This window comes from Phasianus colchicus, chromosome 2, assembly GCF_987193195.1.
Source record: "Phasianus colchicus chromosome 2, bPhaCol1.hap1.1, whole genome shotgun sequence".
Lineage (NCBI taxonomy): Eukaryota > Metazoa > Chordata > Aves > Galliformes > Phasianidae > Phasianus > Phasianus colchicus.
The window spans coordinates 101,209,168-101,230,850 of record NC_143437.1 but is presented as its reverse complement, the minus strand read 5'-3'; the positions used below and the strand labels follow the sequence as shown (position 1 = coordinate 101,230,850).

Genomic DNA, 21,683 nt, shown 5'->3' with positions numbered 1-21,683 from the left:
CCTCTTTTTTTTTTTTTTAAATTTTGAAGTACTTCAGTGCCCTGCAGGCAGGGTTCACTAAGCTGTGTCTATATGGCACTGACTTAGAATGGTGTTGTTCAGTGGTTGATCCATGTTCTCTAGTAGAAGTCTTTTGTATAGAAAGCATGGATTCCCTTCAGTATATAAGCTCATATCGCAGCCTTAGTTGCAGTTGAACTGCTCAGTTGCCTTCTGTTTGTCTGGTTGCTACTTATATAAGCTGAGTAAAGGGAATTGTACTCAAACCTTCCAGACCTTTGGGCAGATTTGATGCTTGATAAGGTCAGATGTTAAGAGCAGGACAGACACCCAGTGGGATTAGAGCAGTGCTTGCACTGGAAGATGTCCAAAGCTGTTGGGTGTATGCCATACATTCAGTAATGTTCTCCTTTTAAACAGAAGAAATGGAGATCTTTCTATTCTTCCTCCTTTGCAGTAACAGATAAAATACATTTTACTGATTTAATACATCTGAAAAGGAAATAGCTTCCTACCATGGCAGACAAAAGGGATCTCTAATTAAGCTAGGGAAAAGGGGCAGGCAGGCTGTTGGTTATTCCAGTCAGCTGCAATACGTACCTCCTTCCTATTGCTTTGCTGTTTAAGATGCCTTCGGTTGCTCCCACTCAGCAGTAGGCTGCTTAACTTCTACCTAAAATGCCATCCGTGAGAGCACCTTGTGCTGCAATAGTGTATGGATGTCCTGTGCTGCCCTTCTGCACCCTGCCTCTCACGTTACCCTGTGCACACTGGTGTCCCATAAGTGCACTCAGTTTTTGAGTTCTTGAGAGCTGTGTGGGTTGAGCTCCAGAAAGGGGGATTCTTTAAGAGTGAAAACCACCAAAATACAAGTTTCTGGAGGAGAGCTGAAAGAATTGATCACCTAAGTTAAAAGAGACCTTTAAGGCCATCGAGTCCAACCATCAGCCTGACGTGCAGTCCTACTACTAAACCATTTCCCTTAGTGCCATGTCCACATCTCTTAAATACCTCTGGGTGTGCAGACTCCATTCAGCAACCTGTTCCAATGTGTAACCACCCCACCCACGGAGAAATTCTTCCTAATATCCAATCTGAACCTCCCATGGAGTTACTTGAGATAGTGTCCTACTGTTGGTAACCAGGCAGAAGAGGCCTTATACTCTCCTTGCTGCAGCCTCCTTTCAGGTGATTGAAAAGGATGTGTTAAAACTGAAGTGGTCTTTAACTAAATCGCATGGAATTGTAGGGGTTGGGGTCTGCAGCTCTCTGAATGGTGGTGATGTGGCTCCTGTGCTGCTGTCTGTAGGCTCTGTAGATGTCATCGTGGCCTCTTCCAAAGTCAAAAAGGCAAGTGGCAAGTGCTGAAGTGACTAATTAATGCCGAAGGCTATTGCTGGTGAGGTGGATGAGAGGCTGTGGTTCTGTTCCTCATCACAGGTAACTGTTCCCCTTCCATAGGTCAAAGGAGACGAGCTCTGGCAGCCCTGCACGTGTCCCGTGGCTGTGCACAGGAGCGAGCAGCCCGTTGGCACTGAATGGCAGCAGTCCTGCGCCATACGCCATGTGTTCGGCCAAGGCTTGCGCCGCTTGCCCCGAAATTGGCTACCGGGCAGCGCAACCGGGGTTAGAACTGAAAACAAAGGCGGGTTTGTGCGCCTCGCAGGTCGCCCGTGAGCCTTTCCCCGTATTCTTCGCAAACGCTGCCTTGGAGACGCTCGCTTGAAGCTCGAAGCGCAAAGTAAACGGAGCCATACCAATCATTTCAGCGAGAACGATGACTTCATCCTCCCGTCCCCTCCGCTCCGAGCGCAGAGCCGTGTCACCCCGCAGCCCTTCCCTGCGAGGCTGCGGGGCGGGCGGGGGCAGCGGCCACGGCCTTTAAAGGCGGCGCGGCGGCGCGGCGGCGGGCAGGCGGCACCATGCGGCGGGCGCTCGGAACGCTGGGCTGCTGCCTGGCGCTGCTCCTCCCGCTGCTGCCCGCGACGCGCGGCGTCCCGCACCGCCTGCGCCGGCAGCCGCTGGGCAGCGGCCCGGGGAGGCACGGAGCGGCAGGTACCGTGCTGCTGTGCCGCGCCGCCGCCCGGAGCTGCCCGCTTCCAGCTGCGTTGTGCCCGGCTGCCGCTCCTGGGGGTGATGCCTGCCGCTCGCCGCGCGCTTCGCTCGCCGCGTGCTTTGCTCGCCGCTGCGCGGCCTCTGCGGGCCTCCGCTGCCTTGGCTTCCCTTGGGGCTTGCTGCTGTAAGTGGCTGCTGGAAAGTTGGGTCCCGAGGACATCTTAGCTGCAGCTGTCCAAGGACCCCGTGCGTGCAGACACGAGTGTCAACTACTTGGACCAGATGACCTCCAAGGGTCCCATTCATTCCAATGATGCGATTCCTTTTCCCCTTCCCTTCTTCCTTTTCTTTCCCCTTCCCTTCTTCTTTTTCGCCTTCCCTTCTTCCTGTTCTTTTCCCCTTCCCTCTTTCCTTTTCTTTTCCTCTTGCCTTCCCCCTAAAACCTGATCTGTACCCACTGAGTTTTCAGAACGTCTCTTGTTTCAGACTCAGAAGGAGTCGGCTGCTGAAAAGTTTTGTTCCCTCATCTGAAATAGATGAGTATTTTACCTGCAAATCTCACATTTGGCCTTTTTCTTTGTAGGATGAACACTGTGTGCCTCTTTCTTTGATATTTTCAGAGGCACATGCATGTACTAACATTACCTTACGTTTTCTGAGCTTCAGGAGGGTCACAATGCCATGCTTTTGAATGCTAATGCAGACAGCAAGCTGTGGGATGCATGTAGAAGTATATATAATGTGCCTGGATGGGATCTGCAGTTCAGCTGACTGCTTCTCTGTCCCAAAGCAAATCCAACTGTAGTGATGTTTCCTGGCTGTGCAAGTTGATTTTTTCCTTCTGTCTCACTTGCACAGGAAAAGGTTTTTTCATGCACTGGAAAAAAAAAACATTTTCACCTCTATTTTGAAAAGACTTCTGAAGACAGCGATTTATTGATCAATTTTTAAACCATAATGAAATAATAGAAGTCAGCTTGGTAGTAGCTGGACAAGTGTGTGAGATTACACTCTAAGTGTACTCAGGCTGCTTGAACACTTAACATTCTGCTGGCTAACGAGCTGTTGGACAGAGATGCCTCTATGCCTCTTCTGTAGGAATACTTTGATTCTGGGTTGTCTCTTTTTCTTGAGCCAGTAGTACAAACCCATTCCCTGATGGCAAACCCTGGTTGCATCAAGGCCAGGGTTTCAAGATGGGTTTCAGAGCATACAGCTGAGGTTGCCTCCTGCTGCTGATGATTCTTTCTGAGTTTTCCTAGCAGAGCTGCTTGTCTTTCTTTGCTCTGAGTTGCGGTGTCTCTGCTCAGTCCAGATTTCTATGTCAGTGAGGAACTGTTGAAGCTACAAATGTGTGTATATATTTTTACATGTAAAAATACTTTGCTCTTTTCTCTGCTATGGAATCTTTAAAGTAGCAACAACAGTATTTATAACAGCATCATCTGCCTCTTAATTTCTTCTTGTTGTGTACTTTGCCTCGGGAATTACAAACAAGAAATAATTTCTAATCATTACTCTGCTGTATTTTTACTACTGCTAACAAGTATACTATAAGAATCTGTCTGCTACGTAGACTGTCCTATGTTTTAAACCACTTTATTTCTATTGCTCTAAAAATTCACGCTTTATAAAAATAAATGCATTTATATGTCATTGCTAATCTTCTGTATAGGCTGCAACTGCTTGTATCAATAACAGATTGACATTTTGTGGGCTCAGCTGTGTTTTTTTAATGCTTAGAAGCTTTCAATTGTATTAAATGAATATTTAAGAATTTCAAATGTGTTGTTCACTGTAACTTTAGGCCTCTGCCTTGGTAATGAAGGTGCCCTTATTCATTTGGTATGAGTACATTGCCACTGCAGCTGTCGCTGTGCTGGGAGCTCTGGTCTACCCGGCTCAGGTAGATTGAAGTGCTGTCCTTCCCTCCTGGCAGACACTGCCTGCAAGAACCGTCCCCTCGACCTCGTCTTCATCATCGACAGCTCCCGCAGCGTCCGACCTGAAGAGTTTGAGAAAGTGAAAATCTTTTTGTCAGAAATGATCGATACTCTGGACGTTGGTGAAAGAACAACTCGTGTGGCAGTCATGAATTATGCCAGCACCGTCAAGGTAGAGTTTCCCCTCCGGACCTACTTTGATAAAGCCTCCATGAAGGCGGCCGTGTCTCGCATTCAGCCCCTGTCTGCTGGCACCATGACTGGCCTCGCCATCCAAGCTGCCGTGGATGAAGTCTTCACTGAGGAAATGGGTACCCGGCCAGCCAACTTCAATATCCCCAAGGTGGTCATTGTTGTGACAGATGGACGGCCACAAGACCAGGTTGAAAATGTGGCAGCAAACGCCCGCTCGGCTGGCATTGAGATCTACGCGGTGGGGGTGGGCCGTGCTGACATGCAGTCCCTGAGGATAATGGCCAGCGAGCCGCTGGATGAACACGTCTTTTATGTGGAGACCTATGGTGTGATCGAGAAGCTGACAGCCAAGTTCCGAGAGACCTTCTGTGGTAAGGTGGTCAGGCCAAGAGGGTGGTGTAATTTGGCTCCTTTTGGCTTCTGCTGTGGTTCCACTCCCTAAGAAAGAAGTTTTTGAGCAGTGTTATGGATCGCATTTACATATTTCCTTTGCCATTGGTTGGGCAAACAAACCAACCCTTCTATTCAGTTGAGGCCAAGAAATGATCTCTGGTTTTGAATAGCAACCTTACCATGTGAGGAACAGGACTGATTTCGTGTCTCCATGTTCCTCTCCCTCTTGATTTTGACACAGAAATGCTTCAGAAGCACTTGGGGCTGGATGTATATATGGCTTGGGATAGATACTAGTAATGCTGTAAGGGTGGGCTGCTACTGCCATTGACAAAAGTCTGTGGTGTATCTGGAGTGCCTAAAAACAGCCTTGCGCCCCCCCCCCCCCCCAATTGTCAAATAAAAAGGCATGCATGTAGTAGATTTTTCAAGTAAAATTAAAAGGAAATGCCTTGTAAAATAAGTTTCCAACAAGAAATGGATAAGATCAGGTGTAAATAGCAATGTGAGAGAATTAACATAGCAGCCATTGCTTTAGGAACTCGGCTGACAAGAATGTGTTCATCTTCATTACTTAAGAGCCCTATTAAAAATGCCCATCGTATATTTTGAATACATTTAGAGTGAATAGACTTCTTTCTCTAAATATAAAATAAATGCATGGGACCATCTGTAGGCAGAACACTTTGCCCAGTAATTAATATAGGAAATGCTTGAGGTTTGGCTTGACATTGTGCTGTGTTGCTGCTGTGACCACATCCTCTCCCTAACAGCTAGAAGATACAAGCTCCCCCCTGGCTGGGCAGGTATGGGTGCTGTGAAAATAACATTAGTTTTCCACCTATTTCCACCTATGTCCTAGCCAAAGTGAGGCTTTTCATAGCACCAAAGAAAAATTTCTTGTTCTTAAAATTGCCATTTATTGTGCTGAGGCACAGCAGTTACACTTCTGCTAAGCTGGAGGATTTACCAAAGAGAACTGACTCGTTTATACTCTCAGTGTAACTCTGAGTTTCTTGCATGAAGTTAGCCGGGCTCTTTAGGATTTATGAACGAGACTGGGGTAAAGGGAATAACTTTTCAAAAGGCTCTTATAAGCCAAGTGAATTGAAGACAGTCTTATAAGACAGTGTGGGTAAATTGGGTCTTTTCCAACTACACACTGTGTTTTTGGACAGCCTGAAATTTGGACTCACCAGTGACAATTAGGAGGTCCTTTGCGTTGGCCAAGCCAAACAAGATTGTTTGTGGGGTGAACTGAAAACAAGAAAACTAATGTTCAGGGGTGAAATAGTTGGCCAGGATCAGGTCCTTGATGCACTGAGAGCATCATTCAGCATGAGACCATCCTGAAGATGGAAAATCTTCTCTTTGAGTTGGTGTCAAGGTCAGTGGAAACTTGCCTTTCCTGCCACAAAAATCTGACCGTTTGAATCTGAGCTTCTCAGTTGTGTTTGAAAATATCATCCACAGATTTTGTTCATAAGTCACTGAGATGGATTCTCTTATTCCCAAGGTCATAACTGAAAAGACACTGGCTTAGTTTGAGATGGTGTTTGCCGAGGGAAAGTCGAGGCACACTTTAAATCAGCCTTATTAGGGGACGCCTAAATCTTCCACATTAAATTTTAACTCACATTAGATGAGACGATTCAAGCATTCTCATTTGTTATTTTCTTTCCCTTTTTTCCATCACCTCTTTTTTTTTTTTTTTTCCTGCTCCTGCTCTTTCTCTTCTTCCCCTCTTCATCTAATCTACATACAGCCATTTAAAGATCACTTAAAGTCATTTAAAGTGAGTAGCCTTCCTATACAGGGTAGCATTGCATGGGCACTTTTTATCCCTGATGGCCTGTTCTCCTAGCACCTCTGAATTACTTTCCTGTTCTTCCTACTCTTGATGCTCTTTCTATTGTAATTTAATTTATTTTACTGTGCTGTAACATTTCATTTTACATGAGAGGTTTTTTTTTGAAAGCAGCAGGAATTCATAAATCAGGTTGTGTGCCACTAAGCAGAGTTTAGCAAGTAACCAGAAGGTCTTTCTTATTGCTGAGTTTCTATGCCCAGTGTAAAGGCTACTTTAATAGATGAAGCTCATAGAGACATGGGTGCATTTTCTGTGAGTTATCATCATTACTTCTAATAAAAAAATTACTTTAGATGTCAACTCTCGAAGTGAGAATTCACCTGTAGCCTTCCCCCTTGGTTCCAAAACCCATGTTCCAAAATGCTCAAAACCTCTCTCTCCCGATGGCACTCCTCTTGCAGATCAGCCTGTCTTTGTGGGGAGCTAATCCACAACCTCTTTGTAAAAGGCTATAAAATGTTTTGAAAGATGTGTCTAACTGTTGTGATTGTGATGCAGCGCTGAGATCTCTTACTACAAATTCAGCAAAGAGTACAAAACCTGAAACACTTTCATAGGCATAAAGTGTCAATGAGTGTTTCTTTCCCCTGAGATGACTGAAATGGTTTTTCTGAAAATGCCCTCTGTAGCTGCAAATACGTGTGCACTTGGGACCCACGATTGTGAGCAGCTCTGTGTGAGTAACGGCGGATCCTACCTCTGTGATTGCTATGAAGGCTACACTCTGAATCCGGATAAGAGAACTTGCTCAGGTATTACTCCTTTGGTAAAAGTACTCTTCTTGCCATTTCTGAGATGATTCCAAATAGAAATCTATTAAAAAATGTTCTTTTTGCAGCTGTGGATGTGTGTGCACCTGGGAGGCATGAGTGCGATCAGATCTGTGTGAGTAACAACGGGTCCTATGTCTGTGAATGCTTTGAAGGCTACACTCTGAATCCAGATAAGAAGACTTGCTCAGGTAGGAATTAAAGGCTACGTTTGTATATGAAATTCGAGAAGATATGAGCATATTTTCTTTACTGTTTCTGGCTGAAAAATTGCTTGTAGATGTCAACTCTTGAAGCCCTTCCTCTTAGTTCTAAGATTCTCTTAGTCAATAGAATCGCACTTTTCTTTAAAAATCTCAATTAAAAAAAGTAATTCACTTACCTACCACTGTATGGTCTTCATGGTACTTCCTAAACATTGCTCTTGGGAGACGAGGAACCTATATCAGATGTGTCTACCAGCATTGTGTCTCCACTCCAAAGTGAGTGCCCCTGCTTGGATATTAGGAAAAATTTCTTCTCCAAAAGAAGGAGGTTATGCACAGTCACAGGCTGCCCGGGGGTGTGCAGGTCACCATCTCTGGAGGTGTTCAAGAAGTGTGGAGATGTGGCAATGAGGACCATGGTTAGTGAGCATGGTGGGGGTGGGTGGTTGGTTGGACATGGTGATCTTAGCAGTCTCTTCCAACCTTTATGATTCTGTGTAGGACCTGTCCATTTTTCCATAACCCCTCCATCTCCCTGTCAAAATTCAGGTTTTTTAAATTTTTTTAATTTTTTTTAAAGCTTGCTGTTCATAGGCTATGTAGTGCTCCACAGTATAGCAACCCCAGTCTTATACTAAAACCAGCTTCTTCCTTTCCTATTTCTTGAATTTTCACCCTGAAAAGTTAGCCTATTAGGAGCACTTTTTTCCCCAAATATTTTTCTGTAATTGTCACAGAATCGTAGAATCACAGAATGGCCAGGGTTGGAAGGGACTTCAAGAATCATGAAGCTCCAACCCCCCTGCCACATGCAGGGCCACCAACCTCCACATTTAATGCTAGACCAGGCTGCCCAGGGCCCCATCCAATCTGACCTTGAACACCTCCAGGGATGGGGCATCCACAGCCTCTCTGGGCAGCTGTTCCAGCACCTCACCACTCTCATAGTAAAGAACTTCCCCCTGATATCCAACCTAAATCTTCTGTTATTCAACTTAAAACCATTTTCCCTTGTCCTGCTGTTATCTACCCTTTCAAAGTGTTGAAGAGTTGAAGATTTGTTCCTTTGGATCCAGAAGTTTTAAGTGCCTCCCTCCCTCAGAGTGAATAATCACTCTTTCTCTCTTAACAGCAACATGGCAGGTTATTGCTCATCTCAGTATGGTGCTTTAGTTTCATCCATCATAGGGCTGTTCAGGGCAGTCAAAATTGCAAGTGAAAATCAGATTGTGTGAAATATGGTGCAGCAATCTTGGAGCCCAGATATCTGCCTCCTACATTAAATAATTAGGAACTGAATTCAGTTATCTGCAGCATAATAAAATAATGTGGTAGATAGGGAGCTGTTTGAATCCTGATGAAGTTATATTTATAAATGTTCAAGTATTTACGATGCTTGTCTGTCTGGGAAGCATTAATTGCTTTCTTCTCTAAAACATGGTCCACGGCAGCCATGGATATGTGTGCACCTGGAAGGCATGATTGTGCCCAAGTCTGTCGGAGAAACGGTGGATCCTACAGCTGTGACTGCTTTGAGGGATTCACTCTGAATCCAGATAAGAAGACTTGCTCGGGTAAGACTTGTTCAAGGAAAAACTGTGTTCAGCTAACAACATGTACTCTTCTAAATCAGGTTAATTTACATTATTTTTCTGATAGTAATTCAGGAGTTGCTGTACAACTCCTAAGAGCACAGTGCAACTTCAGTTTTTTTCTTCATATTTACAGTAATAATTTGAGACTTTTGAGTCTTCTACAGTTGTGGGAGGCTTGTAATTGCTGTAATTAAGATGTCATTTGGTATTTCCCTGGGGACTTCTCAATATTTTCACACTTTTGGAGCATGAGTTGCTATATCCACCTGACAGCAGAGAAAGATGGTATATTTGGTGGGAATATGTGATACACACTACCTGTCAGGTAACTCTTCAGCAAACCAGCATAATGAAGCTGTAGGAATGAGATAAAGAAGAGCAAGGACTGCGCGCAGGACAGACTAGAGCCTGTAGTTCTTCCTGATGGATGTGTTTGGACCTTAAAAAAATACTCCAGCCTTAAAGCTACAGGGGCTGGAGAGAAATGGTCTTTCTCAGTGCTGGTCTCTTGCGGAGAATAGGAGCATAGATCTTGGTAGTGCATAAGGACATGTAGAAATACATAGTACATACAGATGAACATGTATTCTGTGTCATTTTCACTCCATTAGGGTTTAAACTTCACTCTTCATTTCCTTAAGTGTCTCAATGATAATTTATTGATGTAAAATTCTTTTTTCTACTTCTGTCATAGTCTCTTTCCTTACCATAGTTGCTGTGACAAATCTGTGTTTGCAATCCCAGGAAATTCCTAGGGAAATCTCTCTGATTAATTCATAGCTCTCACATCTCAAAGAAGCAAACTTCTTACTACTTCTTCCTGCGTAGTTCGGGAACAGATTTTGTAAATACAATTCTAAAGATTAACTTTCAACTGGTATTATAAAGAGGCAGTAAACATCCGCAAGGAAAAATGAATGTAGAGAGGCATCCATTTTGTGAGTCCAGTCCTGAATCTCCTTTCATAGCAGCGATTATCCCCGTGCAGACTCAAATTTCAGGGTATTTGTCCAACGTACTTGCTTTTTTCATTCTTTTCCCTCTTCAGTCTCATTTTGCAGCAAGCTGCTTGTGATTTCTCAACTCTCCGAGTCTTTTTGATATAATAAAAATAGCATAGATCCAGGAAGGGCTCTTTCCTTGCTCCCTTGCTTGTTTTCTTGCTGTCTCTCCTTCTTTCTTTCTGTCTTCAGTTACTTTTGCCTTACAGAGCCTCCTTACTGCTGAGATATCCAAATATAGGAACTCATCAACTTGCTCTTTTGGAGTTGATGTGTTAAATTTGGCAGAAGACATCTTCCTCACACATAAAGTACCCACTTTGTAACTGGCAGTGGTTGCCACGTCTTTCTTTTTTTGAGCAGCCTTGTATACTCTTTTGATTATGGTCTTTTCACTCCATAAAACAGCATCTTATCTCATTAGAGCTGAAATAATGCCAGATGCTCTCTTAAAATCCAGATATTTGTTCTCCAAAATTCCTGTGGATCATTATTTTGTAACTGGATCACTGCTAGTTCAGTTCCTTTCGCAATTTGTTACAATTAAAGAAAGGTGTTGCTGGAGTTCCTAAAGTCATATTAACTTTGTGATGCTGACAGACAGATAAAAACACACTCTGTGTGCCCTACTGTGGCTAATATCCTGCTGATGTGCAATAAAAACGTGCTGGTTTGAGTCCAAATGTGGATATGGTGGCAAAAGGAAATTCCTAATGCCAAATACACAGTCTGAAGCTGGGATATCTTTTAATGTTCTTCTCCAATGTCTTTCTTAGCTGTTGACATGTGTGCACCTGGAAGGCATGACTGTGAGCAGGTCTGTGTGAGAGATGATCTGTTCTATACATGTGACTGCTATCAAGGCTACGTCCTGAATCCAGACAAGAAGACTTGCTCAAGTAAGGCCAGATTGCTGTCTTCTGTCCCTCCATGCTCTCCCCACCTAATCACTGAAGTGCTATAAGACAGCTCTATGTCACTCTGCCCTCTCCTCTTTCAGCATTTGGATATATAAAGTGCTTCATGCCTGGCAGCGCTCATAGCCTGACACTGCATCCTTCTTTATCACTTTGTAGTCAGCAAACCCTGTTTGCAGGGCCTCTGCAGAATTTGATGTGGAATCATAAGTTGGACTGGAAGGGACCTGAAGTGGTACCTTGTCTGATCTACAGCTGCTCAGAGCACGAATAATTAGACATTGCATGAAGTGGAATAGGAAGACCTTACATAGGAAGACCTATGTAAGAGCAAAGTCTAAAAGAGGTAGATATAGCCAAACACTACCTGCAAAAACAGTTGTTTTTTGTAGGTCTGGACTTAAAACGTAAGTACAGTGTAAGAACACCACCCTAGCATGCTTTGTATGATTTGTTGGGCATCCCATGAGCAGTAGAATTGCACAGGATTTTGAATATCAAATGCTGGAAGACTCTGAACTTCACAGAAGCTCTGCAGAGAAATTCAGGATACTCTTGGACTGTTGTCATTTGGAAAAGTAATTTGGTTAAAACACATAATCCAAAGAGGATCTGTATTTGCCACTGGAGAATTCAAATGCAAACACACAAACTTCACTGGCAGTCAATGGGAAACCAACCATGTTGGTGTGATATTTTGAACTGGCCTTCCTCCAGCCAAATTTTGAACAACTCTTCTTTGTACACTGGCTATAAGGCTGGCAGGAGCTTCCAAAAAAATGGGAGCTGAACAAATACGTGTTCAGTGGAATCAAGGAGAAACCAGTTTCAACACTGGCTCTAAGACAAATGATTTTCTGCACTGTTGGAAATGAATCAGTTTACAAATTTTTTTTTCAATTAAACACTGAAAGAACAAACTTTTGAAAATCAGTATTTCAGTCATTTTCTGTAATTCAAGCAGCCATCAGTTTCCTTGCAAAATGGAAATATCAGTGGCATGGTAAAAACAGAAACCAAAATAATTTAAGAAAGAAGAGAAATTGCATCCAGGTACAATATTTCTATTGTTTTATTGCTAAATCATTTGTTTAGCATTGATTAGCTTTGCACTTATACATCTGGAGAAAAAAAAAAGAATCATTTGAATAATCTACTGTCAGTGCCTTTGCAAGCTGTTGTGGTTTAATGTGGCAGGTGGCTGAGCACCCAAACTGCTGTTCACTCACTTTCCCCCCTTTCTGCTGGAATGGGGGAGAGAATTGAAAAGAACAAAGCAGAACTTTGTTCTACATGTTAAAATGTTATAAATGTTATAAAATAATATCTATCCCTTACTGAGAGTTCAGGCTGGCATTGATGAAGTCACTGAGAGAAGCCTGAGAGATTTCAGGGAACTGGGGTGGTTAGCGGATGGTGTAGGAGTACAGGTGGTGTTTTCCTCTATCCCTTTGGTGACAGGGAGGGATTTTGAGAGCTCCAGGAAAAGCCATCTGATAAATACATTGCTGAGAGGTTTGTTTGAAGCAGGAATTGGGTGATAGCGAGTCTGCCCTCAACAATGTGCAGGATTGACTAGCTAAGGGACAAGGTTCTAGCAGGAGCCCTCAACCTGCTGCATCTTATGGCAATGAAGGCAACAGGGAGACTAAAGGTAAAAACTTGAAAGGAATTAAGGAATTATCCACCAAAAAGGCAACAAGGCCAGCTGCCCAACTGAACTGCCTCTACACCAATGCATGCAGCTTGGGAAATAAACAGGAGGAGTTTGAAGTCCCTGTACCATTGGAAAAACACAATGTAGTTGCCATTACTGAAACCTGGTGGGATGATTCCCACAACTGGAATGTGGCTGTTGATGGCTACAAGCTGTTCAGAAAGGACTGGCAGGAGAGGAAGGGAGGAGGCATGCCCTCTACATCAAGGAAGGAATGGAATGTGAAGAATGGCCATGAGCAAGCTGAAAGCCTGGGGGTGAGCGTCAGAGACCAAGGCAACAAAGGGAGCCTTGTGGTTGGGGTCTACTACAGGCTGTCTGATCGAGCAGAGCCTGTTGATTAAGGCTTCTTCCTGCAGATACTGGAGGAATCACAATTGCAGGCTCTCATCGTGATTGGTGACATCAGGATTGGAGGCTGCCTGGGCTGTAGTGATCATGCATGATGGAATGCACACTTAAGGAATATCAGACATACAAAGAAGTAAAATCAGGAAGCTTAATTTTAGGGAAGTCAATTTCCAGCTCTTCTGGGAGTTAGTCAGCAAAACACCCTGGGAATCTGTCCTTCAGGACAAATTATCATATATCTGAGCCTTTTGTTTGTGAACACCCATGTTTTGTGGTACATTATGTTAAAAAAAGAATTCTTAAGGACAGCTGAGGCCCTGGTCCTCAGTAAGTTTGAGGGCAAGACCTTGAAACAGATTAAATCGAATCACTGCAAAATATGGCAGTGTTTGCTTTGTCTTTCCTAAGAGGCCGATTACCTCTCCTCCATATTAACTGGTTCCTCCATCAATGGTGCTGAGCTTTCCTACTGGATTTTAAATTCATTTGGACTGATTGGGATATTGTTCTTCCCTTCATATATATTTATGTGACATTGAGTGGACTGATGTTCACATCTCTTGAGAAATGAAGGGTGATGCTCCCTATGCATGCGTACTGCCAGTGTTAAAAGTGTATTTGTGGAGTGAAACATGATGATGGCTTAGCTGAACCTCTACTGCTTACTATTTAACATTATTGAACTCATATTTTGTATTATTTACAAAGTGGCAAAATGAATTATTTTAATTCTGTATCACGCTAGATACTTAGCTATCTAAATTCCATCCATATCTTATAAACCGATCCAAGCCAATTGATGTCTGACACTGATAATTCTTTATGTACTCAAAATCACTAGCTGCCTTTCTGCTTGGCTGCAAAACTCCCTGGAGGATTAACTTTGGCCATTTATGCATTCTATAATATTCTATATATTCTATGAAATTCCTATACCTGTATGTTCACAGACACCCCAAATGGCATTGTGTTCCAGGTTTGACAGGTAGCAACCCAGGTTCTGAAGCAAAACCCAAAAAGCTAGTCATAGCCTACAATATAGCTGAGCTAATAGAATGTGATTCTAGTAGCCCTCCTGCATGGATGGTCAAAGTGCTTCTTACAAGATGGAACTGAATTGCAGGTTTTTAGGCTGTAGCACTTGAGCATCCTCATCCCACTTCCCAGTGTGTCCTAACTTTTGGGGCAGGGGATATTCTGGATGAGAGGGAGAACTAGTCTAATGACTATAGTTGATGGGAGGAGGCTGGTTGGTCCTTGCCCCCAGGGTAGGGCCTCTATTTATGTTTTACTCAATAATGGTCTGCTTTGCAGAGCTTAAGAGGATCTGGGTAGGCACGCCTCCTTCTCAGTCAGAGTTGAGCTCTCTCTTGCTTGCCTTGCTCCTGGAGATGGGACATGTGTGCCTCTAGCTACAAGATGACCTCCATCTACATTGCCTTTCCCTCCCCCTTGCCCTGGGCTGCAGACTCACAGTCTGGCTTCAACTCTTTGTGCCTTTTCCTGGCTTATAAATATTTTCATCAGTATTTTAAATGCTGTTTTCTCTCTTAGGAGCCACAACAAGCAGTCTTGTAACAAATGAAGAGGCCTGTAAGTGTGAAGCCATAGCTGCACTGCAGGATTCAGTCACCTCACGCCTTGAAGCTCTGTCCACAAAACATATCCTTTTTCTTATGTGTTCAGCTCTTTATTGCTCTTTTAAAGATAGCTCTTTTGGTGGAAGCTGGGGGTTACACACCTCACAAACAAAAGCATTTTCTTGACTGTACAAATGTTAGGGAGTAAAATCATGGGTGTAGCAAATACTATTATGTTTTCACATTTCCTTGAAGGGTTTTCCTAACAAGGTACAGATAAAATGCACACCCCCCCATCACCTGGACTATATTCATTATGTTGGACATCAAAAGTTGCTCTATTTGTAATTCTTCAAGGTGAGACTGACAGCAAATGCTCACGTTAGAGCTTTTCTATTAGTAGCTTGTGTATGTCCCAACATTTCTGAAGGCCCTTCAGGGGCAGCATGGCTGCAGTCTGATCAGCTGTGGCTTCCAAGCTGGCATACGAACTCTTTTATATATAAAAAAAAACAAGACAAAAACTACTAGCTTGTTAGTACTCAACTGCTGGGAGGTATGGAGGATCTAGTGGACAGAGTGGGAGGGCTGTGAGGCAGGGCGAGCACCCAGGCTGCAAGGTTTGATGGCTCCATTCACTGCATTGCAGCAGAGAGGAGAAAGGTGTCTGGCTCCCAGATGAGACATTTCACAGACACGTGGGAGGAAAAATGAAAGTGGTGAATTCTGTGGTGTGGTAGCAAAACTGAATGCTGGAATAAATGTCCTCAGATGGAATGACAAGAACTACTGACGAGAAGTTGGACAAGCTGTGATTCAGCAGAAGGCACAATTTTTAAAAGTGAGAGTGGTTGATGGCAGTGACAGTTTACCAAAGGTTGTGGTATGTTTGCAGCACTGGAAACTTCTGAGACTGCATGCTTGTTTTTCTGTGAATGGTGCTCTTGTTCAAATAGGAATTAATGCAGGGGAGGGCTAGACCTGTGGTTGTCATCCTGATAACTAGGGATTCAGAATCAAAGAAGAGGGGGATACTTTGGATTAATCAAAGCAGGATGCTATTAAGTTTTCTATATTGACATTTGTACAGATAAATGAAGTCTACTATCAAGGACACAAGACTTTCCCAGCTCTTAAATAAATTCAGTGTTATTTTTATAGGTTTAAGTGTAAATCCTTCTTCTTTTAGGGTCCCTAGAACTCAGTTCATCTGCCTTGGAAAGGTGAAGAGAATAATCTGATTTTCCTTAGATTAAAATATGAGGGCTGCTCCAAAAGTAATGCTTCCTATCTTATGATGTCGGCCCATGACATCAGAGGCAGACATTGGTGGGATGACTGTAAAGATTCAACCTTCACAATATTGTATTTTGTTGCCGTGTAACAGATGGCAGCAGAGGGGCAGTCTGACAAAATGGCACTGACATGGAAGTGCATACGTGGCAAAGATGTGTCATTGAGTTCCTCCATATTCAAAAAATGGCACCCAGTAACATTTATCAACACTTGCTGAATGTTTCAGGAGTCCAAACAGTGGATGTGAGCACAGTGGTGCATTTCAGCAGTGGTGAAAGTGACAGTGGGTTACTTATGCTGGTGTGGATTTTTGTGAGCTTGGCATGCAGACTTTTGTTCAGAGCTGGCAAAAATGCATAGCTAGTGGTGGTGACTACACTGAAAAATAGAAATTTATAAAAAAATTTTTAGCTGAGAGTCTGCCCTATCAAATGGTGTTACTGTGCTGTTTGTACCAGTTGTATCCATGGAAATAAATAGGAGGCATTATTTTTGAAGTAACCTAGATATATCATTCCAGGAATGTAAGCAGTTAAAACTGAGTGCCGAGATAAGTAAGCCTATACTGTAATCTCTGTAGTAATAGAGTATTTATTTCAAAAGCACCGATATGAAACAAGATGGTGGTGGTTTCAAGTTGGGAATACACTTCATTGCAAATAACCGATGCTTGCTTTCTTCGCTGGGCATCTGTATCCTTTGCATCCTCTCTGAACAAACTGGAAAAACTGGAGGTTATCATCTGCTGCTCCTCAGATCTGAACGTCACTTGCTCCAACTCCTTATAAGAAAATGGGGCTATACAGAAAATTTGCTAAGTTACTAGATCTTAACAGCTCTCTAAAACATCTTGAAATCTGTAGTTCAAGCACCTATTAAGCTCACTTAAAAAGCAGTGTATCTGTGTGAAATATAGTAATGAGAAAGATTATAAATAAACCAAACCTGGTAGCTATTTATTATATTACCCTTAACATCTGACCACTAGATGAAGTGTCTCAGAAGCTGCAAGCCTATCAAGACAGACAGCAGGTTGTCTGAGGCAGCGTTCTACTCACCTTCAAAATAATCTTTCATAAGCAATTCTTTTTATTGTGTTCAGCAAGCTTTATTTTGTTGCGCAGCTTACAGAAGAGCAGTTGGCTGTTATTATTGGCAAGTGTCAAGAAGACTTCAGGAAGACAATAGTCTTGAAAGTACAGTGACCCTGAGGATCTTCATGTACATTCATTTTGTAACAATAAAGCCACCTGTACCTGCTTTGGTCTGTACTGCCAGGAGTACAGCAGGTATTTCTGTTCTGCAGTAACTGCATTTTTATTGTCTTATTTAAAAGAAATACAGGAAAAAAAAATGTACGGGTACAGTATTCACTCATATAAAGCTGTGAAATGGCAAGGCAAAGTAAAAGTGTGCCCATGGAATCTGTCCATTAAAAGGGAAAGTAATTTGGGACCTTGTAACTTATTTTGATAAAATAAAATACGATCAAGCACACTGATGTTGGAAGTGGTATTTTTAATGCGTATTGAAGTATGTGTATTACAAAATAGATTAACAAAGACCAGGAAACAAAACCTCAAAGAGGCACTGAATCACAGAAATCTGCATCATTAAACAGGACACTGCTGCTGAGTCGCACAGTTTTGGAAAAAGAACAGTTTGATTTTGACTCCTTGCTAATGTCTGTAGGAGACTAATAGTCATTTCAAGGTTCTGCACTTGGAAAGGCAAAATATTTGCTCCACTTTAAGGTTTTTATCTTGTAAGAGTTATGTAAGCAAGCAGTCTCTGCTATTGTCCCTCCAAAAGCTCTCCCAGGGCTACTGGTATCAGTTGGGCACACAAAGTTGGGCAACAAAACTTGCTGTGCCAAAAGAAATCCACTTATTCTGCACACTTGCATGTGCAATCATGCAAATGTTTTTAAAACTATATTTAAATTAAACAAAGTATTAAATTGGTGGTTGGTATGCCAAGGACATGCTGTAACAAGACTGATGCTCATGTCACACCCTGTGCTTAGTAGATACAAACTATTTCAAGGAAAGTTGGAGGACAGGAGTTCACTTAGCATGTATTTTTGAGTGAATGCTGTTGAACAGAGGTTCACCCCACTAATGGCAACAGTAAAATGCAAGAGTGAAAAGCTGAAGATCTTTCAGTAGGATGAAAACACTGTATGTTTCATCTTATTCTCTCACGTACTTGTGTTCTGAAATGGTAAAATGGAATGAAAAGCTGTGTATATGAGTGAGCCTTCAGGTATGTCTGTCCAGTAACGTTACGTTCAAATGAAATTCTAAATGATGAACAGGAGACACAGCTTCAGCAAGAACTGAAAATGAGTCTGCAAACTCTCCCAGGCTGCTGGATTGGTGTGTCAGCGTTATGCTGTAAAGTGCCTCCACCCATTTGCTGCCTTTCAGCTACAGTTGGCATGGGACAACCTAACTGTTTCAGTTGCTTACTCAAAGTACTGTGCGTGCATTTTTTTTTTCTGTAACTCATGGAGTTTTATATCCAGCTCTTTACTTACTTTTATGTCCTTGGGTTGAACATGGGTATTATATAAAGATTTATGGGAGCAGGGGTATGCCACAGCCTCCATAATTAGAAAAAATAAACAAGTTGTAAATCTAATGCAGGTTCCTGGCAGCTGGGAGCAAATTACGGTAATCCCACTTACACTGGGGCTGGTTGTCAAATGAGATATATAATTTTATGATAGTGGAAAATTGTCCTGAAGGCCAGATCTGCCTTGCAAGCTGTCAGCTGGACAAGCTTTGTTTCATGTGCTAGCATTCATAATGCCATTCTACCTGGCAGATGATAGTATCTAACATTTAATTCCTCTGAGCAATTGTCTTGTCTCACTTTGTAAGCGCTAGATAAAAATCCAAGGCGATATAAGCAATTGTTTTTTTAAAAAAAACAAGATATAAGGGCATGTCGAATTGAGTGAATTCCTAAAACTTATTCATTTTAAATACAGATGTTCTTGTATGGATGAGTAAATATATTATTTCAATTATTGAGACAACATAACTTCAGTGCAGAGAACTGTTACGAAAAATAACTAAACGGGATTTTTTGGGTGATATTTTCAAATTATTATAATTCCACTTGCTAACCTACATCAAGCTCTCTTGTTCAGCTCTAAGATGCAGTAGTTCAGCATACATAGGAGTTGAGCAACTTTGCTTTATAGTTCTTACATATGTGCTTCTAAATCAGCATTAGTTAAAAAGTTGGATGTCCAACACTTGAAGTTACATACAAAGTGTACCTTCAATTAAATGATTTGATGATAACCACTGGCTAGTTCTGTCTCTATGGTTTCAGATAGCCTCTCAGAAGAGGGATATGGCATTGAACGTGACAAGATGTAGGTGTGAGTACTTCATCACAATTCTCCTTTATGGAGGACACTGAACAAAATGGTCCTATTTTGGTGTTTGGGGGTGCTAGTTGACAACTAGCTGAACATGAGTCAGCACGGTGCTGAGGTGCCAAGAAGGCCAATGGCATCTTGGCTTGTATCAGAAATAGCAGGACCAGGGAGGTGATAATTCCCCTGTACTTAGTACTGGTGAGGCTGCACTTCCAGTGCTGTGTTCAATTTTGAGCCCCTCACTGCAAGAAAGACACTAAAGCCTTGGAGCATGTCCAGAGTAGGGCAGTGAAGCTGTGAAGGATCTGGAGCATAAGTCCTTTGAGGTGCAGCTGAAGGAACTGGGATTGTTCAGCCTGAAGAGGCTCAAGGTGATACCCTGGAGATACATAGCACTTGTATTGCATGAAGTGGGTGAGTGTTCAGAGCAGGATGCAGAAGACACAACACAAATAGCCTACTGTCCACTCCTATGCTTTTTCTGCCCATCACCTAAAGGGCTTTGGCATGGTATTTCATAGTGGTGTCCTCAGTTGGCTGCAGGCTGCTTCTGGAGCCCTCTGCAACAGTGGCAGGGACAAGGGCCTGGGCCTCATCCTACTGCTGCTGAGGCACCGTGCATGGACCCAGCACCTATCTCTCTCTGAAGAAAGGGACAAGGAACAAGGAGGACCAGGGGAACTACAGGCTGGTTAGTCTCACCTCTGTGCCTGGGAAGATCATGGAACAGATCCTCCTGGACAACATGCTTGAGCACATGAGGAAAGGGTGTGTGATCCGAGACAGCCAGCACAGCTTTACCAGGGGAAAGTCATGCTTAACTAATCTGGTGGCCTTTTATGATGGAGTGACGGCATCGGTGGACAAGGGGAAGGTGACTGATGTCATTTACCTGGACTTGAGCAAGGCCTTCAACATGGTCCCCCACCACTTCCTTATCTCCAAATTGCAGAGATGTGGATTTGATGGATGGACCACTTGATGGATAAGAAACTGGTTGAAAGGCTGCAGACAGAGGGTGGTCATCAATGGCTCCATGTCCAGCTGGAGGCCGGTAACGAGCGGCATCACCCAGGGGTCTATCTTGGGTCCGGTGCTCTTTAACATCTTTATCAATGACATCGATGACAGAATCGAGTGCACCCTCAGCAAGTTTGTTGATGACACCAAGCTGAGTGGTGCGGTCGACACGGTAGAAGGAAGGGATGCCATTCAGAGGGACTTCAACAGGCTAGAAAGGTGGCCTGGGTGAACCTGATGAGGTTCAACACAGCAAAGTGCAGAGTTTTCCACTTGGGCCAGAGGAATTCCAGGCATCCATACAGACTGGAAGGAGCGGTCCTTGAGAGCAGCCCTGTGGAGAAGAACATGGGGTCTTGATAGATGAAAAGCTTAACATGAGCCAGCAGTGTGCTGGCTCAGAAAATGGTATCCTGGGCTCCATCAAAAGAGGGGTGGCCAGCAGGGACAGGGAGGTGATTGTTCCCCTCTCCTCTGCCCTTGTGAGGCCCCATCTGCAGTACTGCGTCCAAGTGTGGAGCCCCCAGTACAAGAAAGACAGGGAGCTGTTGGAGAGGGTCCAGAGGAGGGCCACAAAGATGATCAGGGGACTGGAGCACCTCCCCTATGAGGACAGGCTGAGGGAGCTGGGCTTGTTCAGCCTGGAGAAAAGAAGGCTGCGGGGTGACCTCATTGCAGCCTTTCAGTACCTAAAGGGAGCCTACAAACAGGAGGGGAATCAACTCTTTAAAAGGGTAGATAACAGCAGGACAAGGGGAAATGGTTTTAAGTTGAGGGAGGGAAGATTTAGGTTGGACATCAGGGGGAAATTCTTTACAGAGAGAGTGGTGAGGTACTGGAACAGGCTGCCCAGAGAGGCTGTGGATGCCCCATCCATCCCTGGAGGTGTTCAAGGTCAGATTGGATGGGGCCCTGGGCAGCCTGGTCTAGCATTAAATGTGGAGGTTGGTGGCCCTGCATGTGGCAGGGGGGTTGGAGATTCATGATCCTTGAGGTCCCTTCCACCCTTGGCCATTCTGTGATTCTGACAGGCTCTTTTACACACTGAGCGCGGGTACCAGCCCAGGTAAATTGTGAGCGTGCAACAGAGCCTGTGAGGGAGCATAATTGTGTCTGATGCCTGCTGCCCGCCATCATTTACCTCAGCCAACAGCGGGGCAATTCTGGGGTAATTCTTTATATAAAAATACGGTGTGGGATTCACACGCTTTTTGATTTTCCTTTATGTAAAAGCAGAATGGTCTTTATTAATTAACTGAGTACGAGCAGGATCGTTTCGTAGCCACAAAGACTGTGCGCGGGGCGTTGGGGGGGGGGGAAGGGAGGAGGGGAAAGATGAGCGGGGGGCGGGCCGCTGCTGCCCGGAAGTAGGAGGTAAGC

The 21,683-nt window shown here is 43.6% G+C and overlaps 1 protein-coding gene across 3 annotated transcripts; it reads left to right on the top strand.

The window, feature by feature from the left end:
• The first annotated feature begins 39 nt into the window (after positions 1 to 39).
• On the top strand, positions 40 to 18,746 carry MATN3 (matrilin 3). Of its 3 annotated transcripts, none has more exons than XM_031611021.2 (8): positions 40 to 2,055; positions 3,995 to 4,564; positions 7,086 to 7,208; positions 7,295 to 7,417; positions 8,884 to 9,006; positions 10,805 to 10,927; positions 14,568 to 14,675; positions 16,875 to 18,740. In XM_031611021.2, the coding sequence occupies exons 1-8, from the start codon at positions 1,923 to 1,925 to the stop codon at positions 16,928 to 16,930; spliced, it is 1,359 nt and encodes a 452-aa protein (XP_031466881.1). In that variant the 5' UTR covers positions 40 to 1,922; the 3' UTR covers positions 16,931 to 18,740. The 3 variants fall into 3 exon arrangements, with proteins under 3 accessions (XP_031466881.1, XP_089992544.1, XP_089992543.1); XM_090136417.1 differs by lacking the exon at positions 40 to 2,055 and adding an exon at positions 2,085 to 2,239 and having other exon boundaries at positions 16,875 to 18,741; XM_090136418.1 differs by lacking the exon at positions 10,805 to 10,927 and having other exon boundaries at positions 16,875 to 18,746.
• The last annotated feature ends 2,937 nt before the right edge of the window (positions 18,747 to 21,683 follow it).